Source organism: Aptenodytes patagonicus, chromosome Z (assembly GCF_965638725.1).
Source record: "Aptenodytes patagonicus chromosome Z, bAptPat1.pri.cur, whole genome shotgun sequence".
Lineage (NCBI taxonomy): Eukaryota > Metazoa > Chordata > Aves > Sphenisciformes > Spheniscidae > Aptenodytes > Aptenodytes patagonicus.
The window spans coordinates 13,058,231-13,079,906 of record NC_134982.1 but is presented as its reverse complement, the minus strand read 5'-3'; the positions used below and the strand labels follow the sequence as shown (position 1 = coordinate 13,079,906).

The window sequence follows — 21,676 nt, the reverse complement described above, 5'->3', positions numbered from 1 at the left end:
TGGATTTTAAAAAAAGTTGCTCAAACCAGCAAGTTGTTTTAGGAGGGCAAATTAGACACTTGAAGTTGAAGGCCTTAGTTCTTTGATATAGAAAGATTGTTTAGAAGTCCTAGTGCTGTAGTTTTTATAGCAAGTAACAGAAATTTTCATAATAAACACATTATTAGTCACATTTTTGGGGGTTCTCTCTTGACAAAATTGCTGTAAAAAATTCTGATGTATTGGGAGAACTTTAGGCTGCAACTTTAAAGGAATCTCAGTCAGTGCTCCCTAATGATAATACATAGAATCCTATTGACTTCAGCACTTACTTCAGCTAAGTGCAAAAAATCTGTGCAATTCTTTTTAGGATACACGGCTTGCTTGGAATATCTCAAAGTATGGAACTATTAAATCTTCAGCTGGAGACATGCATAAAAAAACCAAACAAACCCAAACTTTGCATGAGAAACAAGAGAGACTGAATAGTTTCTAATCAATTTTAAAGAGTAGAATACACTATTTCAGTTGGAAGAGACCTACAATGATCATCTAGTCCAACTGACCAGTTCAGGGCTGACCAAAAGTTAAAGTGTGTTGTTAAGGGCATTGTCCAAATGCCTCCTAAGCACTGACAGGCTTGGGGCATTGGCCACCTCTAGGAAGCCTGTTCCAGTGTTTGACCACCCTCTTGGTAAAGAAATGCTTCCGAATGTCCAGTCTAAACCTCCACTGGCGCAGCTTTGAACCATTCCCATGCATCCTGTCACTGGATATGAGGGAGAAGAGCTCAGCACCTCCCTCTCCACTTCTCCTCAGGAAGCTGTAGAGAGCAATGAGGTCGCCCCTCAGCCTCCTTTTCTCCAAACTAGACAAGCCCAAAGTCCTCAGCCGCTCCTCACAGGACATGCCTTCCAGCCCTTTCACCAGCTTTGTTGCCCTCCTCTGGAGACATTCAAGGACCTTCACATCCTTCTTAAATTGTGGGGCCCAGAACTGCACACAGCACTCAAGGTGAGGCCGCACCAACGCTGAACACAGCGGGACAATCGCCTCTTTTGACCAGCTGGTTATGCTGCGCTTGGTGCACCCCAGGATGCAGTTTGCCCTCTTGGCTGCCAGGGCACACTGCTGACTCACATTGAGCCTGCTGTCGACCAGCACCCCCAGATCCCTTTCTGCAGGGCTGCTCTCCAGCCACTCCTCTCCCAGTTTATACTTGTGCCTGGCGTTACTCCATCCTAGGTGCAGCATCTGGCATTTGGACTTGTTAAATTTCGTGCTGTTAATGATTGCCCAATGCTCTGATCTATCTAGATCACTGTTGTGGTTTAACCTCAGCTGGCAACTGAGCACCACACAGCTGCTTGCTCACTCCCCACCTCTCCTCCCAGTGGGATGGGGGAGAGAACTGTAAGAGTAAAAGTGAGAAAACTCTTGGGTTGAGATAAGAAAGTTTAATAATTGAAATAAAATAGTAATAATAATAATAAAAGAATATACAAAGCAAGTGATGCACAATGCAGTTGCTCACCACCCACCAACCAATGCCCAGCCAGCTTTCCCCAGTTCATGTACTGAGCATGACACCATGTGGTATGGAATGTCCCTTTGGCCAGTTTGGGTCAGCTGTCCTGGCTCTGCCCCCTCCCAGCTTCTTGTGCACCTCCAGCCTTCTCAGTCGGTAGAGCATGGGAAGCTGAAAAGTCCTTGACTAGTGTAAGCATGACTTAGCAACAACTGAAACATCAGTGTGTTATCAACATTATTCTCATCCTAAATCCAAAACACAGCACTGTACCAGCTACTAGGAAGGAAATTAACTCTATCCCAGCCAAAACCAGGACAATCCCTCTGCAAGGCCTCTTGTCCCTCAAGAGAGTCAACAACACCTCCCAGTTTGGTATCATCAGCAAACTTGCTAATGGTGCGTTCAGCTCCTGCATCCAGATCTTTGAATAAAATATTGAACAGAACTGGCCCTAGAATTGAGCCCTGAGGAACACCACTGGCCCCATTCACTACAACCCTTTGAGCCCTGCTGTCCAGCCTGTTCTTCACCCAGCACACCGTGAACCCACTCATCCCACAGTTGGACAACTTGTCGAGAAGGATGCTGTGAGGGACAGTTATCAAAAGCCTTACTAAAATCCAGAAAAACTACATCCATGGCCTTCCCTTCATCCACTAGGCAGGTGATCTTATCATGGAAGGATATCAAATTAGTTAAATGAGACTTTCCCTTTGTGAACCCATGTTGACTGTGCCTGATGATTGCATTGTTCTTCAAATGCCTTTCAGTATGATCTTCTCCATAATTTTTCCAGGAACTGGGGTTGGACTAACAGTTCTGTAGTTTCCTGGGTCTTCTCTCAAGCCCTTGTAAACTGGAGTAACATTGGCTAGCTTCCAGTCAGCAGGGACCTTCCCAGACTCCCAAGACATTTGGTAGATGATCGAGAGGGGTCCTGCTGTAACATCCGCTAGCTCTTTTAGTACTCTGGGATGAATCCCATCAGGCCCCATGGACTTGTGAACATTCAGCTGATACAACTGGTCCCTTACAATTTCAGTTGTCTACAAATGGAAAGTCACTGTTCCTGTAGTCATGGTCCTCCCACTCAGAGGACTCAAAGGAGAAAATCTGCTGTACTGACTAAGTGATATTTGAAAGATGCTTATAATAAAGGTTTTCTGTATTTAATTCTAGACTTGTTGGAGGCCAGTATAAACCCTGTTGGAATTCCAGTTTCTGAAAATGACAGTATTCTAATTTGCATTAATAGTAGTGAAGGGATAACATATTAGAACTACTGGGTTTAAGGAAATAGCTTCTTTAAATCAACACCTGAAAAGACGATGAAGCTATTATTGGCATAGAAATCAGTGTGTCTTCCTGTGATTGTAGTTTATGTGTGGCCATGGTGGATCATTTAAATACTCTCTCATCCTTCACACGAAGGATAAATTAAAATTTGTCCAAGGAATATAGTATTAACATTCAATGCTGATATTTGAAGCGGTTATAAGGGCCAGATTGGTAGCTGCTCACGTGTTAGATCTTGGATTTGGGAAATTCATGAGTAGCGTGTGCAGGAGTTGATAACGTATTTACTGTTGTAACAGTGTAAGTAGTATAGTTCCCTGAATTGACTAGATGAGAAAGGGAATAGATGTCTTTATTAGTTCATAAATACTAGTTTTCATAAACACATTTGAAATCTTAATTTGTTTCATATTTAATCAAAGGCAGCAAAAGAGCTAAGTGCCCTTTAAACCTGTAAATAATGGATTAGAAGCATTCTTGTTCCTTTCGGTGTTGTTACTGCATAAAATTTCCTGCTGCCCCGCTCATTCAAAATTCTTTGTGTGCACTACCCAGTAATAATATCATGACTTAATGAGAGAAGCATTAGATTATGCAAATACCGATACAGGAAATTTCTCGGAATACTGCAATACCTTTACAATTTGTGCTTTCTGCTAGTGGTGGTATTAGAGCCTAAGGTTATAAACCTGCATGCAATGCAAACTTTATCTGTTATGTATTTAAGTAACTGTGTTAATCCATCTATTTAGGAGCTTGAAATAAATGTGGAATTTGGTGATACTAGTCCTCTTTTCTTTGTGTGTGTCTGTGTTCTGTAGGTCACCTGAACCACTGTGTGTCTATTCAGTTTGAAACGAACAACCTAATTTTGGCTTGTCTTTCATGTGTAAATATATTGGCATTCTTGATTCAGTGCTGGAGAGAGGCATAGTTATGCTTTTATTCTAAAGTTGGCTGATTGAAATGTGGGGATGCTGGTGGAGAGAGAGGGGCATTGAGAAATGTTTGGGCAGAGAAGTGTGCAAATGTGGTAGTCTCATTTAATTAACCTTGTGTTAAGATTTTGGTTTCTGTTAAGAAGATAAAGAATCTTTAAGTGTCTGAGTCTCATCTTAGTGATATTCATACTGTGTTCCTGCTCTAATGAGACAGGACACAGATGGGACATTCTTGGGTAGTTAGGAGTGATTTGTTAACTTTGAATTGTCTTCAAGTAGTGTGAATATTACTAAGTGTGGCGTGCCTTCACAGATAAAGGCAATTTTAGCAGTTCAGGTCCAGAGCAGACCACAGTGCCTGTAAGTTTAGGTTAAGATGCAATCTTCTAGGCAGCCATATGGAAGTGAACTCTTGCAATTATAGCTGGTTTGGAATTCAGGTGCAGTGCACGATGTTACAGGATATTCCAGACTGGTGCAGAACAGCAAAGGAAGGTGAAATGCTGTGGGTGGATAAGTTGGCTATTGAGAATTGTTTGGGGTGGAGTGTTTTTTTCACATTTGCTAGTACTTCTAATTACTTTCGTCTTCAGTGTCTGTCCCAGTTACCTCCTCTTCAACTAGATACTGGTTTCAAAAGTATTCAGTCTTTCAGAGACATTAGGGCTGTAATTCACACAGGCCTACTAGCCCAAGCTTAAAGTATCACTAAACGTAATTGAGACTTGTACTGGTGGACAACAGGAAGATAAGGACAATACTGAGTAGGACTTATGGCTTCTTCTGAAGTGAAGATGTACTACTAGACTTGAACTTATGTTAAGAAAAACATTTATTCGTCTTACAGTATTGTGTTATATGCACCCCATTCTAAAATGCATGGGGAATGAAAGTAATCATAGTTTTATCATAGGATGAAGGTACCTATGTCATAGCATAAAAACTCCAAATGTTTGCTTTCTGCAAATTTTATGCCCATGCTGTCTTGAGTTGCATCACATCTTAAAGCATATGCATTTTTAGCAAAAGAGACTTCATTGAATGTGATAGAGCTGCGTGGTGCTGATTCCCTTTTGTTCAGCTGATGTTAGTCTTAAGTGCTATCCTAAACATGCTGTTACAGCTTACTTAATGTACACAAGAAGACTCCCGTAAGCTACTGCTGTTCGTAAAAAGATTTTGATAGACTTACTTTCAAATCAGTGAGGTCCCATTCTCAAAGGAGGTATGCCAACATTAGAAAGGCAATAAGGGTCTCTGGGTTTGTTAACATGGGCTGTATGCCGGTATTGCAGTTGACTAATGATGGGCAGACAGAGGAGGTGGTGGTAATTGGGGAGGAAAGGTGCCTCACTAATCAGAGGAGCCTTTGTCATTTTTAGGAGGGAAGTCTGCCAACTAGCTGAAATTTGCAGCAGGCTTATGTCTTTAGGAACTGAGCACTTGGGGAAGGTTTTCTGTTAAGTATAGTTAAGTCCTTTGTAGTTGCAACCTCAAAATGGATTGATGGTTATAGGCTTAACTCTGGGCTGTTAAATTATGTGTAAAATTTTGTCTGCTACTAAAATGCAACAATGGTAGGTTAAAGTATAGTTGCATTATTGGTACTAGAAAAGCAAAGTAGTAGCTTAAGGCAGGAAATACAGAATGTTTTAAGAATTGAATACAATTTTCCATACTAGTGAAGTTTCTTTCCTTTTATAGAGAACTTGCCAATTCTAGCATTTTTTCTGTTTAACACCTTCATTAACGATCTGGATGATGGGGCAGAGTGTACCCTCCACAAGTTTGCTGATGACACAAACTGGGAAGAGTGGCTGATATGCCAGAGGGTTGCGCTGCCATCCAGAGGGACCTCAACGGGCTGGAGAAATGGGCTGACAGGAATCTCATGAAGTTCGATAAGGGGAAGTGCAAAGTTCTGTGCCCAGCGCGGAACAACCCCATGCACCAGTATATGCTGGCGGCCACCCAGCTGGAAAGCAGCTTGGCAGAAAAGGACCCGGGGGTCCTGGCGGACACCAGGTTGAACGTGAGCCAGTAATGTGCCCTTGCAGCAAAGAAGGTGGCTGGCATCCTGGGCTGCATTAGCACAAGTAGTGCCAGCAGGTCGAGGGGGGTGATCCTTCCTCTCTAACTCAGCACTGCTGAGGCCACAGCTGGAGTCCTGTCCCCAGTTCTGGGCTCCCCAGTACAAGAGAGACATGGACATACTGGAGAGAGTCCAACAAAGAGCCACAAAGCTGATGAGGGAACTGAAGCATCTCTCCCACGAGGAAAGGCTGAGAGACCTGGGACTGCCTAGCCTAGAGAAGAGAAGGTTGAGGGGGGATCTTCTTAATGTGTATAAATACCCGAAGGAAGGGCGCAAAGAGGACAGAGGCAGGCTTTTTTCAGTGGTTCCCAGTGACAGGACCAGAGGCAATGGGCACAAAGCGAAACACAGGACGTTCCCTCTGAACATCAGGAAACACTTTTTTACTGTGAGGGTGACGGAGCCCTGGCACAGGTTGCCCAGGGAAGTTGTGGAGTCTCCATCTTTGGAGATACTCAAAAGCTGTCTGGACACGATCCTGGGCAACTGGCTGTAGGTGGCCCTGCTTGAGTGGGATTGGACCCCCAGATGACCTCCAGAGGTCCCTTCCAACCTCAGACATTCTTTGGTTCTGTGCTTTTTACAGGGAAGATGTTAGTAGTTGGTACTTTCTCAGGCAGACATAACATCTCAAGCTCAGTTCTTTTTGTCTTGTGTGTTATCATTGTCAACATGGCTGTTGGCTACACTTGAATAAAGTCAGTGTTTTGATAATGAAGAAAGCAGTATAGGCAATAAACTGTCCACTGTGTGCAACTGAGTAAAGGGAGGTAGATACAGAGCATATATTGCATCACTGTTACAGACACTTGCAGTTATGTTGTGATGTACAGTGAGGAAAACAGTGCAGAATTTGGATTTAAATCAGGTCGTGAGACTAAATGTGAAGATTAACAAAGCAGTAAGGGTGTATTGAAAACAAGAGGATATTAATCTTTGAGGTGAGTTATTGATAGTATATGGTTTAGCTATCTAGTAGCAATCTATTTTTTGTTTGCAATGGAATGATGCAAGGATGTTTTTAGAAACAAGGAAGAGGAAGGGAAACTCAAAATTGCTACAAAGAACTGTCGTTTTTAGGCCTTATGTAGTTAAACCATAGAATACATTACTAGGAGCTGCTGAAATTTTATGGAATTCAAGAGGGGATTGCACATTTGCATGCCTTCAGGCCTCTCTTTGGATTCTTAGTGAATTGCATTACAAACAAATTTGTTCACAAAATTGTAATAATAGGAAAGAATTTTCATTAAAGTTCTAAAAAGATACGTTCAGTCTTCATCGAAATTTTGTGCTTGTAGTGAGTGACAGGCTCTAGAAAAACAGAAGTGAAGTCACTTCTAAAGTACAACTTACTGTAGTGTGATATTTCATTTCACCATTTTATGCTGTTTATTGTGTGTTAAGGAGGGAAAAAGCTACCTTGTTTTGTTTTGGTTTTTTTAATTATTTTGTTTTTACTTTGCTCTGCCCAGGTTCCATTAACACACCTGAAACTTCATCTGGCCAGTTATTCAGTAGTGCCTCTTCCTAGGTTAGGATCTGAAGAAGCAGGAGATTCTAGTGCTGCTTTCAGTTTTTGTAGAGTTAGGTCATACTTATTTCAGTCTTCTTATCCCTGAAAGAAAAACTGCAAAACTGTATTATTTGCTATTCTGCTACTAATAGAATAATTTATGAAACTTTGAGATATCTGGCAGTTAAGTCTCAACAAATATGGTTTCCTTAATGCTAAAATGTTCAAATGTTCTTAAAAGTTAGAATTCAATAAATAAGTCTTAACTAGTGGATTTTTTTAGTTCAAGATATTTGTATTTTAAAAATTATTTTAATAGTAGCTTAAATGTTGTGCTAAGCTAGCCTGAAAATCACTTCTTTAAATGAAGAAAAACCTGCAAGAAATATGTTTTAGAAGTTGTAATTTCTGAGGAAGCTTGTGGTTTGGATAGAGACAAAATTGATTTTAGTCCTGATCTTAATTCTGTATCAAAATAGCACTCTTCAGAAAACTAAAAAACCTTAAGATGTTCTTTGCCTCTAGGAAGAGAGTTTTCAGTGTTCAGCTCCCTAAACTGAGCTGGAATAGCAGCAGCATTAGTGTGTGTGTGTTGGTTATTAGTACGGAGATGCACTGGAGATCAGCATTTTTGTTTTTCTTTGGCTTACGTGCACGAGTTACAATTAATTTTTGTTTTTAAATTGAATCAGTGTGATGAAAAGCAAGGCTTATAGGGAACCTTTTACGTGCTATATATCTTATATGGAAATAGACTACATTTTCCTGAAAATGTATTCCTCTGACAGTAATTGCTACAGATACCTTATTAAGTTTCTTAACACATGACTTACTCCACAAATATCTTAATGTGGAAAATAAAATATCTTACAATCTTAAGTCGTCTGAAGTTATTACCTGGCAAAATAGATAGCATTATATCAAAGTGTTGTATTTTCTTGATATTGTTAACATGCAAAAAAATAAAGCAAGCTTTCTACTTTCAACTTACTTTTTACCTCAACACTTTTTTACTAGGGAAGGCCAATAGCTGGAAATGAAAAAGGACACGAGCCAAGTGTTCTACAGAAGAGAATTCAGTATTTGTTTCTTAATTGCTCTTAATTCTCTGTCATTCTTCGGCTGATACATCACAGGAAATCCAGACCTTCTGTCAGTGTTGCTATATAAGAGTAACTAGCAAGTGAGGGTTCTGCTGTATTAGGTCTAATAGTTATAACACAAGTTCTCATCTAAGCTTTTTTTGTGAAAGAGTGTTGCTCGTTTACAAACCTACATTATATAGCTGTTTAAGTTAGACAAACCTGTGCAGTTTTGGAACTGGAGAGCAGTGTTTTGCGAAGTGGACACCAATACTTCATTAATTGCTATTGATCAGCAATTTCTACCTCCTAGCCAGCTTCTGACTTAATAATTCTAAGTGCGCTGCCAGTTTTTTTTCACTTTGGAAGTCCATATTTCTTTTTCTATATCAAAAACACTGTTACAGTTTCCTTGTTGAAGATCTGTGTGCAGTTCAGAAAAGGTTTTTAATTGCTCCTTGAATATTTTGATTTTTTGATAAGGGGAATAAAAATTACCAACAGAATTATGAAATTAATTTAGTTATTTTAGCAACTAATATGGAGTAGTGATGGCTAACACCTTCTCTTTTGAGAGCTTGTTCTCAGGGTGTGGACTTTTTGTTGGTGGTATTTTAATACAACTTGGCCAAATGTAAGTGTTCAGGCTGGAATTTTCCTGGCTAAGTGTCTACCTAGAATTACACTTTTTTTTAAAGCTATACTATAGCTTAATTGATTTTGTGGTGTGGAACTGGGGAGGGAGATCTTCCTAACTCTGATGCCTCAGTGTCTTGGAATGGAGACTTTGCAAATGAGAAAAAGATTTTTGCATGTTACACTGTTTCAGAATCACAGTTCTGAGCGTATCAAATATCAAATGTTGATACCATGAAAGCAGCTGCAGTGTTAGTCTTATGTCCAGCTTGCAAAGTATCAGGGCAAAACATGCACCTGTCTTGGGAAAACGTACTTTCACTTAGTGAAAGGAGTTTCATACACCAGACGGCAATGTGGACAAGGCTAATTTTTGCTGTGGCCTTTGCTCTGGGGTGAATTCTGCAAGATTGTGAGCCAGTGTGGCCCCTTCCCCCCAGAAAATCAGATTGACACAGAATTGGAGATTAGTGTGGAGAAAGATACACAGTCACAGCTCACTGCAGTCAGTCTTATCTAGGAGGTTTAATATCACAGTGGTATTTCATAATACGTGGCACTTGTTCTGATACTAATGTATCAGAAAGATTAGTATTTCCCATCATAAGTGTCAGCAGAAATTAGAATAGGTGTTACTCGAAGATTTGAGTCAAAGGTGTTTTATAGAAAATACTTCTCTCATGCACTGTAATATAGTAATTGTGAATAAAGAATTAATTCTCTCAATCTTGAGGTTACTTAGCTGGGGTGTGGAAGATGAGGGCAAGCTAGGTATACACTGGAGTGTAAAACTTTTGAATAGAAGCAACCTTATTTGGGAGGAGGAAGCAAAGAGCATGGGGAAATAGCGATATGCATGTAGCAGTTTAAAGCAGGTAGGGAGAGACAAAACACATTGGGTAAGGTGCTGGAAATGACCTGTAGTTGACTGAAACATACACCTGCAGAACCTGGAGCAGAACAATTGAGTGCAACATGTAGATTGTAAACTGGCTCTGGCTGGGATATTTCACTGCGTTTTCAGCAGTGAAATAGAAATCTGAGCTGGAAGATGAGCATTGAAGAATGTGTGTTGTTCCTAGAAAACAAAAATTACAGTCAGCTTGGTGGGGAAGCACTATTATTATTATGATCAGCTAAAGAAATGGGTGTGGTATGAATAAAATATAATCTTTATTAATGAAATTTTCTGGCGGAAGAGTTAATATAATAGCGATACAGCAGAGTACGATTTGAAGCTGCCAGGTCCTTCACCCGTAGCTTCTTAAATCAAGAAATGACATTTATTTTGATAGTAAATTAAAACACTAAGAATTGTAATGTGAAGTTACATTGAATTGAATGGTCACAAACTGGGATTGTCTTATGTAAATGTTGGTCTAGAGCTCATTTTCTTTTGAAACTGAAGCTTTTATAAGGAAAAAATTCTTGACAGTGGGGATGCTCAAACACTGGCACAGGTTGTCTAGAGCAGTCTTGCTATCTCCATGCTTGGAGAAGTTCGGAACCTGACTGGAGGAAGCCCTGAGAAACCTAATGTGACTTCGAAATTAGCCATGCTTTGAGCTTTTGAACACTGGGTTAGAACAGATGACCTCCAAATCTTTGTTTCAGCCTAAATTATTCTGTGATTTTTAAGCTCCACCTAGTTAATAAAGCCAATTGGACTGAGTATCTTTTCATATGGGGAGAGCTGGAATTCCTTGAACTGAAAGATGCTAATAAGGACATTAGACTTTATTTTGGGGAAGAGAAGAATTGATCTACAAAGAAAACTGCCTAAGTTACCAGGTCGATGAGTTAGCTTCTCTGTCTGCTGTGCTGCAGTACCTGTTAGTCTTTAGCCCATAGAACATACAGAGTAATTTCGTTCAACTTTTTCCACTGTGTTGGGGGATTAAGCTAAACTGAATTACTTTCTTTGTTGTGGTGAAGAACACGCATGTGGTTTGTTACCATAGCTCAGCTGACATACTGTATTTCATTGTTGCTCTAATAACTTGATGACGTGCCTAAATCTTATGGAGTCTTATTTACTGGGACTAAGTTGAAATACTTGATGTGGTGCAGTATGGAAAATCATTACTTAAGGTAGCGATGAGTTGTAGAGAAGGAGCTGGTAGAGGTGGTTAGTAGAATTAGAAGAGAGATTGTCAAATAGGAATAATTGCAGTGGAGTTCCCTAGGGATTGGTTCTGAGTCTTACTTAGTATTTATATTAGTATGGTATGTCATGATATTTGATGCAAGGAAAATATTGTCAATACACAGGTAACTTTACAAGAAGCTACTCTGAGGAAGCTAGACTTTGGAAAGAAAGCACTGTCTGGAGCAGAGCGGGTAGCACAGCTGAAACTTCATCTGAAATGATGCATACAGTTCTTGCCATCTGTAGTCAAGAAAGAAGAATAGATAATACTAGGATAGGTGCACAGATGAACTACAAGAAAGACAGTGGAATAGGGAGTCTGGCAAAATAATCTAGGAGGAGGTAAGTTCATCTCAGCAAATGTGATGAGGCACTAATCACCAAACAAGGGTAAAAACTCTTGTAAGTTAAATGAAGAAGTTGGCACAAAAATCTTTTTATGTAAATTAATTACAGGAAAATGTGTGGTCATCTTAACGTTAAAAGGTTTTCAGTAAGACCATGGGGAGAAAAAGGAATGTCATAAATTTAGAAAAGATGTCACGTGAATTTCTGTAACATAATGTAACATAACTTTTAAAAAGGAAGAAGCAGTCAATTCTAGAATATTTTTCTTGCAGTCTTGCAAACTCGATCACTAGCTCTGCATGATGTTGCAGAAGCAAGGGGAACAGGTTTGCTAAAGTAAACATGGTCATAGAACTGTATTAGCCTTAGAAATTGAATGATTGGGGCTGTTAATTCTATACCATGATAAGGAATTTTTATACAAAAATAGCACGGAAGAAATGAAACTGTCTGTACCAGAATGTTGTTAATAGTCCTGCTGATAATGATCATAATTTCTTCACAATATTAAATGCTGAAAACTGTCAGGTAGCTTTAATCATATATATTCTGAGAACAAAAGCATTTTTTTTTATAAACTGGCACTGTTACTTCATAGTATGTTGTGAGCACTGTATAATATTTTGTAATAGTAACTTAAGCATGGTTTCATGAAACTTGGAAGAGCCAAGTTAATGCTTCCTGCACAAGTCCCTCTTCTTCTTTCTCTTCCCATTTTTTTTCCTTGTTGCCCTGTGTATAACTTATGTGGGTTCTGGCACTCAGCAGACTTGTTTTGTAAGCTTCAATGTTTCTAACATTTCTACCATGTTAGAAAACAAGCCCAGCAAAAAAACTCTCATCATTTTCTGCCATATTAATGAGTTAAATCAGTGCACTGAATAGCTTGACAAGTAGCAGAACTAGCACCAGGGATGGAATAGGATGGCATAGCCGGGTTGGGTGTGTGGGAGGAGGGAAGAATAAGAGTGAGGATAGGGTGGAGCAAGACTTTCCTTCTTGGCAGCATTGGACTGCTGATGTGTTCAACTGCAGTCTGAGTTAAACAGTCTGCTGTCTGTTTTCTCAATTTAATGTGTTTTTAGTAGATATATATGATAATGATTACCTCAGAATTTGTGAATATTTTACAGTTCTGTACTGTTATGTAGATAATGCAGCCTGATTTTATAGACTGTCAGTCACTTTTACCATCATAAAATAGTCTTCCTGAATTTTCTGGTGGAGTCCTATTTCTCACCTTAAACTGACAAAACAGAGAATCTTCCTGTGTATGTCAAGTAGGAGGAATTGTTTCAAGCAGTGGTGGGAGCTACACCAAAGTGTTTTAGGTCTTTTCCTTCCACTGTTATGCTAAGAAATTGAAAATAAAATGAAACATAATTGTGAGTACAACTCACAAATGAATTAAATTTGGATGGAATGCAAGTGGTCTTTTAAGCAGTCAGGGGTCTACGATGAGAAGAAGGTGGAGTCCAGGCATGGAAGTCCAATAGTAATAAAATTTTCTCTGTTTCTGCTATAAGAATTTTTTTTTAATATGTTGAAGTTAATGGGTTCTGCTGTAATTAAAATGATTAAATAAAAATTACTAAACCCAAGGGAGTTATGGAAATGTCTTTTGCAAAAATAATAGTATGTATAGTTAAAAGGTGCTTTTGTTTCTGGTAGTTGTCAGAGAGAATATTGCAGTCTTTAGGAAAAAATACTGTAACTTGTTCCTTTTGGTTTTGAGCATAACCATACTGCAGTTCCGTTGTTGCACTGAGTATGTTTGCTTCAAGTGAGATTTCATTTTTCTATTTTCTTCTGAAAAATAGGGGACACTACCTCCTTGATAAGCATGGAGTTGGTTTTGAATTATCTTTTAATAGTGCTATGGAGATGTGACACCCCGTAGATATTCTTAAGTATTATTGAACAACAGTGCAGGAAGTGTACTAAAAAATTCAGAATAATTACTCAATCCCCACTTCATGTCATTGTTCCAGATAGTGATATTTTGCCCTGTTCACTTTATTTGTTTAAAAATCAAAATAACTATTCTAAGCTTCTAATCGTAATGCACAGTTACACATCAATATAGGACAACAGAATGCACAGTTACACATCAATATAGGACAATAATACTAGTTTCTGTTAAAATAATTAAACCTTTGAAGCCATCATTTTTTATTTCCGCTGTTAATATTTACTCATTCTTAGTAAATAGCCACATATTAATGTCCTACCTGCAAATTTTAGAGAGGCAGATTAGTCTCAGCATGTGCCTGGAAGATTGCCAGAGCTCTGGTAGCAGTATTCGTGCTCTATCTGACTGTGTGTTCTTCTGATGCTTCATGTTGTGAGGCAGTGGACTTCTGTACAAGCGAGTGGGGCCAGCTTTTATAAATTTAAACTTTTGTGGGAGAAGTCCCCTATCAGAGGTGTGTATTTAAAGTGCCTTTGCCTTAAATGTAAGAGTTCTGAGCTAATTTTCACGGAAGTCTTTATAATCTCATTATTGATATGGTTTACTGAAAAACTTCATGCAAGTGCAAGTCAGTAATGAGCTCTCATGGAAAAGTGGTATCTTTCTTAATTTGGCAGGTTTGTCAGTTTTATTGAAGAACTACTAAAGCATTTAAAAACTTGTCCGTCATGAAAAGATAACAGTTTAAGACTTCTGTATTATTTTGAATGAAAGACTTGTGTTCCACTGCTTGGAAAAAAACAACACAAAGGCCCCCCTTACTAAGAAAGTCATCACCTGGATGACATGTGTGCATCCACAGAAACTTAAAAATGATAGAGCCTTTTTAATGGAGGTGGAAGAGAGGTAATAAAAGCCATTAAAGTATATGCACAGATAGATGGCTGCTCCAGGTCTGTTTGTAGAACAGACAAGTATTAATCAAATCTGTGATTTTGAAATGTGTAGGCATTAGCTTGGTACGTTGGATTAATCTAATTATTTACTTACTGTCTTTTTCCAATATAGCCAGCAGCCAGCTTCGGGTGTAGCCTATTCCCATCCAACTACAGTTGCTAGCTACACTGTCCACCAGGCACCAGTCGCTGCGCACACAGTTACTGCAGCCTATGCTCCAGCAGCAGCTACAGTTGCAGTAGCCAGGCCTGCTCCCGTAGCTGTTGCAGCTGCTGCAACAGCTGCTGCATATGGAGGCTATCCTACAGCGCACACAGCTACAGATTATGGTTATACGCAGAGGCAACAAGAAGCTCCACCACCACCACCTCCTGTCACTACGCAGAATTATCAGGTGGGTTCCAAAAAAAATTACTTCTGTTGTATGATTTTTAAATGATACGTTAAAAGGAGGAGGCCTGTTTGGATAAGAGAATGTGATGATATTTATATTTTTTTCTTCTGTGAATCACAGTTTGGGTACAACTCAAATTACTTAGTTGGGAAAACTGATAGAATGTGAAGTGACTGCAGTCTCATATGGCCTGTATAGAGGATTATCAGCACTAGTACTGCAGGAGCTAAGATTTAGACATTCACACAATAAGCAATGAACTGATGTTTACCTCCAAGTGATTTTGTGAAACTACTGCTGAAAAGAGTAGTACTGTCTTGTCTCAGCTAGCTTAAATGTTCGAGTGGCATGCAGTAAACTGGGTCATGGAACTGATGTAGCTGAAAAAACTGTTCTGATAAAAATTTTAAGTGGAGGTGGAAATAGTTCCCTTGTCAAGTTCCTGGGTGCCACAGGAGTTCTAGTACCAAACATATGAGGATAGAACATTGTCCTAGGAGAGGAACTACTCTGGGTAGTTTTTGGGTATCCTTTGTGAGGTCACTGCCTAACCTCGTGTGACCACAGGCTTCTACAAAAGGGAACTGTTTGTCTGTTTTCATCTTGGATGTTGAAACAGTATATGTCTTGTAATAATTTTTTAACTTTTTAGTCCTAAACTTATCAAGGCATTATCTAGATTCTAATTAGAATTTTGGTCTGTTTAAAAGTACTATACTATTGCTGCATGTTCTCAATTCTTTTGTACAGCTTTTATAATTTGTTACATATGGTAATGAATTGTAACATAGGAGACTTTCCAGTAGCACGTGTACTCATAATTACGAGGTCAGTTGTTAGATGCATTTGGACAGAAAAGAGAGTCCCCTAAACTAAATAAAAATAATTCCAGTTTACACAGGTTGGATGGAAAAGAGATTTTATTGTTATATTTCTTGGAAATAAAAAGAATTTTTATACATTAATACATTTCAGCTATAGTAGTTCATGCCTTGCTACCCCTCAGTTGATCAACTTTTTATGCTGTACCATAAATATGGTGAGCATGAGAGAATATATGTACCTACATATAGTAGCTTCCAGGCCCTCGCCTTCTAAGCTTACTAGCCATCTCCTGAGTTCTAGAGGTGTTGAATGGGCTACTTGCCTTGCCATTACAGACTAGATATGGTTCCTAATGGACTAGTTGATACACCAAAAAGTAAAGAAGGCTTTAAAAGTATTACTGTCATACTCTAAAAAATATAACCAAGGAAAGTACTGTTAATGATGGGATTTTTAAAGCCAATATAGGGGTCATGTTTGTGAACTTGTGAATTTATTGTGGTTTGTAGAAATTCACATTTTGTGGAGATCTGTGGTGGTTTTTCACATCATATTTTACAGAAATGTAATCTGATAGAATCATGAAAAACTAGTGAGTAGTTGCTTTTTAGTAATAAAAATAATTTGGTAGGGAAAGTGATTAAATAGCATGAGGTTAATTCCTGTATTAAGGGTAGTTTTCAGGGCTGAAGTATCTGTAAACATAAATTTAATTTCTTTAATGCATTTGTTTGTATATACTGTACCTGTAAATGTTTTTTTAAATCTACTTTAGTAGACCAGAAGAAAACACATTGTTTCTTTGACTCTGCTAATGACTTTTATTACTTCAGATATATACTTAAAGGAGAAATTTGCTGGGTTTTCTTTTTTGAATTTTTAGGATTCCTATTCTTATGTTCGATCTACCGCCCCAGCTGTAGCTTATGACAGCAAACAATACTATCAACAGCCAACAGCGACTGCAGCGGCTGTGGCTGCTGCTGCCCAGCCTCAGCCTTCAGTAGCTGAATCGTACTACCAGACAGGTGCGTGGCATGATTCAAACTGCTGTCTTTATACATAGCCTGTGTACTACTTTAATAACTTAAAAATAGTTTTTTGAATATTTCACGTTATCCAGATTTTTTTTTTGTTAGTTTTGTCATGTAATCTCTGTCAATGTGTAGAAGAATTTGCTGCACCTAGAACTTGAACATTATTGTGACATTGCCATAAGTAGCTATCTCTAGTTATTGAATACACTCAAAACATACTTCTAGGCAAACTTCTTGTTTATTTGTCTAGAAAACTTGCTGAAGTAGGTTCAAATAGTTGGTGGTGGGTTCAGTTGATAACTTGGTTAGAAGGGCTCTCCTTTTTAATTCTTTAGTTACTTAATGTATGTAGTTCTTTAATTATTGGTATCGTGATTGCTACAAAGCATAAATCCTGTTTACTTTTTTTTACTTTAATTAGAAATAATAAGAAAGTTTAGGTGTACTTTGGTTTAGTGTACTCTAGTAAAATCATTGAATGAGAAGATTGTTTAAAAACGTGGCAGCACAGTTAAATAAATCTGAGGCTTACCAGTGTGAGCTGTGACATGATTAAACAGTTTTGTGTACATGGCACACAACGCATAACCATGACTTTAAAAACAAAGCAACCATAACACAAAAAACCAAAACCAATCAAACAAAAAAACAAAACAAAAACCACTTGTTACGCGTTTTTCCCCAGCATATCGTTAAGTATCACTTAATATGGTTTGCATTTCATTCAGCTAAAACATGACAATGTTTGTACGCTTCTATTTTCTATCCTAATTAGCTCCGAAAGCGGGATATAGTCAAGGGGCAACTCAGTATACCCAAGCCCAGCAAACACGACAAGTGACAGCTATAAAACCTGCAACCCCAAGTCCAGCAACAACTACGTTTTCTATATATCCAGTATCCTCTACTGTGCAGCCAGTAGCAGCTGCAGCTACTGTTGTTCCATCCTATACTCAAAGTGCAACATACAGTACAACAGCGGTTACTTACTCTGGTAAGGATTTTGCATATTATGTTGCTGGGATCTTTGCAGTTGTTACAGGAGAGGCTTTAAATACTCAGAATTTTAGCAGTTTGTGTTCAATTACATCATCGTCTACTGAGAAGTATCAACCAGTTAAATCATTATGATGGCAAAATATTTTGCTGTATCTTTAAAAGAAGTTTGATGTTTGTATGTGCCTATTTTGTTACATGTGAGAATATGCAAAGCATTGGCATTGCTACGTGCACGGTGTTTTGTGACTTGCTGTAAGGTTTGGAGAGAAAGATGGGGGATAGAAAAAATGAGGAAACACATCCTCACAAATATTACCCAGGGAAATTGGAAGGGAGCATGCTGCTATCAAACAGCAGTTACAGAGACAGAGAGGAGCAGTCCAGTGTAAATCTTTTAAGTTTGGGTTGTCTTGACCCAAAATGGGAGGAGAATGGGTGCTGAAAAAAAGGCTTTCCTTCAAACATTAGAAATCCAAAAAGTAGTTAAAGATGAAAAGCTGTTAACTTTATGGCCAGACGGTAATCAACTGGCATATTATAACTACCTTGAACTTTTTGTTTTGTTTTGTTTTCTGTTTAAAAAGGGATTTTAAGACTTCCTTGAGACAGAGCCTGATCAGAGAATTAAAATAGTTGAACCAGTAGATGTAGGAAGTTTATGGGAAAATTGGCTCAAAGGTATGAAAGCCAAGTTTCCTTGATTTATTCAACTTTGATACTAGAAATCAAGGACTGCATAGCCAGGTTTTAGCAGGCAAGCAGCTTCTCTTCACTAAAACAACTTAAATCAGTGAAATAGAATGTAATAGCACTAGCCATTCTGTCTTTTATCTCATTTTTTTGCCCCTTCATCTACATAATGTCTGTCCTCCTTGCCATTTTGAAACTTGAACAGTAAATCTGTTCTGGAAGACTGCTTACTTCAACTGGCCTTTGATAAATCTTTTATTAAAATTCTTGTTACATCATACTCGGTCTTACCAGATGTACCAGGAAATTTTACATATACTTTAGGGATGCTTTGATATATCTAACATAATTGCGTGTCTGCAAAGATGTGTCTAAAATCAAATATATTCCTGACACAATTGGTAGCTATGTATTTGTGTACTGTGAAACATCAAGAAATATTCAGACTACCTAACAAGATCTCAATAAAACTTTTATATCCTGCCCTGCCCCCCCCTCTATTATGCAACATGTTTTGAATTAGTGTGTTATGTAATTGATATATGATGTACAGTGATGTAACATTTATTTTATTTTGATCTTTGAGGTACCTCTTATTCCGGCTATGAAGCCGCAGTGTATTCGGCTGCATCGTCCTATTACCAGCAGCAGCAGCAGCAACAGAAACAGGCAGCGGCAGCAGCTGCTGCTGCTGCTGCAACAGCTGCTTGGACAGGGACCACCTTTACTAAAAAGACACCATTCCAAAATAAGCAACTGAAACCAAAACAACCTCCCAAACCGCCCCAGATCCACTACTGTGATGTGTGTAAGATCAGCTGTGCTGGACCACAGGTACCTGTATTATGTAATATTCTGCTGTACGCTTTAGTCATAATTTCTTCAGCTAAAAAACTGACCCTTTTAAGAATATTTGTTAATTTTTAAAGATCTGATTCTATACTTCTACTAAAGGAATAATTAAATGAAAATGTGCACTATTATAGAAAGAGCTCCTATGAGAGGACAAAAAGATACGTCCCCTTAGATTGTACAGAGAAGCTTCAGCTGTGCTTTGGACTTCAGAAATATTCTAAACTTTGAATCTGGTTTGCTTTTTTAGCATAGCAAACTTCTTAGAAAGTACTTTTTTTCAAAATTATGGAATTACATAAATTTTGTGAATGGTAAGCCTGAAAATTTATTCTTCGTTGTATTCCAGCATCCTAGTTTAGTTTCACAGTGGGTACAAGTGTGTAGAAAGTAGATACCAATTCATGCAGAGTGTTTATGTGTGTGTCTGGCTAAACAGTTCTTGCTCTTTAGGTAAACTTGTCATTATTCCCTACCCTGTCTGCTCTCTAGATTGCTAGTGTTGATATAGGAACAAATATCAACTTCGGCATTTCATTTTCAGCACAGCTTTATGCGCTACCTTCTTTTGAATTGATTTTTTTTAGTTTTCTGGATACACTTAATCACTGTGGTCTTGTAGTTTGAGGAAAATTCAAAATCAAGAATAATTGAATGCAATGCAGGAAACTGCCATTTTCTGATCATATAAAGTTTTCAATGGTAATATCTGTCGACCCGTACTTGGTTGAGGAAGTGAGAAGTTAGAGGAGAAAAGCCCATATTGTATTACCTAAAAGTGGAATCCTGGTGGTGGTGAAGAAAATTTCTTGGTCTTAGAAGTGGCCTGCTAATGCCTTAGAGCATGTCATATGGAAGAAATGTTCAGTAGGAAGTATTTCTTATACAAAGCATGTGTTTTATGCTATATTCTATATTACATGTATTCACGTGAATGATGAGCGAGGAGTACAAAGACAGCTTATTGTGTGTGTATTGTTTATTTAAACAGACTTATAAAGAACACTTAGAAGGCCAGAAACACAAAAAGAAAGAAGCAGCATTAAAAGCTTCCCAGAACACCAATAACAACAGCACTTCTGCTCGTGGAACTCAGAATCAGTTGCGCTGTGAGCTTTGTGATGTGTCCTGTACAGGGGCAGATGCTTATGCTGCCCATATCCGTGGAGCCAAGCATCAGAAAGTAAGAGTTTTCTCTTGTTCTTATAATACAAGTCAGTCGTATACTTCTTCCCATCATTTTTTCTCATCTTAGAGAGGAGAAAATACACAGAAACAATATAATTTGAATTATTTTATATAAAGACATTTAGTTCTGCTTTTTGTTTCAAACTTATCTTTAAGCACACTATTAGAAGGGCCTTGTTGAGAGAAAGGGGGAAAAATATTGTCATGGCATCAATGAGAAGACGATGTATCGGGGAAAGTATGTAAATCATAGGAAGAAGGTGTAGAGTAAGATGGGGAAAAGAGTCAGTGAGGCCATGCAGTAGCATGCTTGTGCCCCCTAACTTTTCAAGACTTTTCTTGACATTCATCTTTTGACTGGTGCTGTGAAGCTTTCAATGCACTTTGAAACACTGTAAGCTGAGTCAGTGCCAAGGGACAGGACTATTATGCATCACTCCTTGTTATTTCTCGCAAAGAAAATTGGCATATGGGAGCAAGGAACAATGTCCTGTAGTAGACTTTATAATGAGTATGTTTGGAAGACTTTTGGTAAGCATGTTTTCCCTACTGTTTGGCTGCAGTTAGGTGGGCATTCTGGAATAAAGACTGTGGGCTGCACTGTGAACACCTGTGACCTGTGTTTTAAATTTGGCCATACTATAGTAAATGCAGTGGCAGTGTAGAATGTTTGTTTAGGTATTACAGATTTTCTTCATAACTCTGGAAAGATTAATGTCAGTAACAAATACAGTATTAATATTCAGCTTTTATAGCTTTTTGCATCTCAGAACACTGTACAAAGTGGCATCAGTAACATCGTTCCTATTAAAATAAATAAATCTCATAGCAGATTTAAAACAATTTTACCAATATCATTTTTTGTTAGTACAACAGCAACAATTATAATTTAGATAGACTTGCCTAGTGTTCTTTCTTTCATTAATAAGCCATTAAATTTTTGGGTTGTGTTCAATAACTCCATAGGCATATGGAGTATAGTATATATTATCCTTATATATTTGGATGTAGCTTTCTCTTCCTCATAGTCGCTAACCACTGCTGATTTAGGTTGTCATCAGTGTAAAAATGAAGTCTCAAAGGACTCTATTTCTGTGGTACACTGAAGAATCTTGTGCATTCTACTGGAAAAAAGTACTTTTGAAGAGCTGCTTGAACTTAAATTTATAATATTATGTGACACTAATATGTCAGTATTCTGATGGGGAACATACTTGGAAAAAATAAGAACAAAAACCTAAGTGTATGT

General features: G+C 38.3%; 1 protein-coding gene and 1 non-coding gene across 4 annotated transcripts in view; both read left to right on the top strand.

Annotated features, from left to right (window-relative positions):
* ZFR (zinc finger RNA binding protein) overlaps positions 1-21,676 on the top strand; it is a 46,546-nt gene that overhangs the window by 2,614 nt on the left and 22,256 nt on the right. For all 3 annotated transcript variants that reach the window (XM_076361598.1, XM_076361597.1, XM_076361599.1), the window contains exons 3-7: positions 14,554-14,836; positions 16,545-16,689; positions 17,474-17,692; positions 18,974-19,221; positions 20,231-20,422. In XM_076361598.1, coding sequence (XP_076217713.1) covers positions 14,554-14,836; positions 16,545-16,689; positions 17,474-17,692; positions 18,974-19,221; positions 20,231-20,422 — 1,087 coding nt within the window. The remainder of the gene's footprint in view (positions 1-14,553; positions 14,837-16,544; positions 16,690-17,473; positions 17,693-18,973; positions 19,222-20,230; positions 20,423-21,676) is intronic.
* On the top strand, positions 11,848-11,984 carry LOC143173248 (small nucleolar RNA SNORA66). The gene has a single exon (XR_012997504.1). It is a non-coding gene; the product is annotated as a small nucleolar RNA SNORA66 (small nucleolar RNA).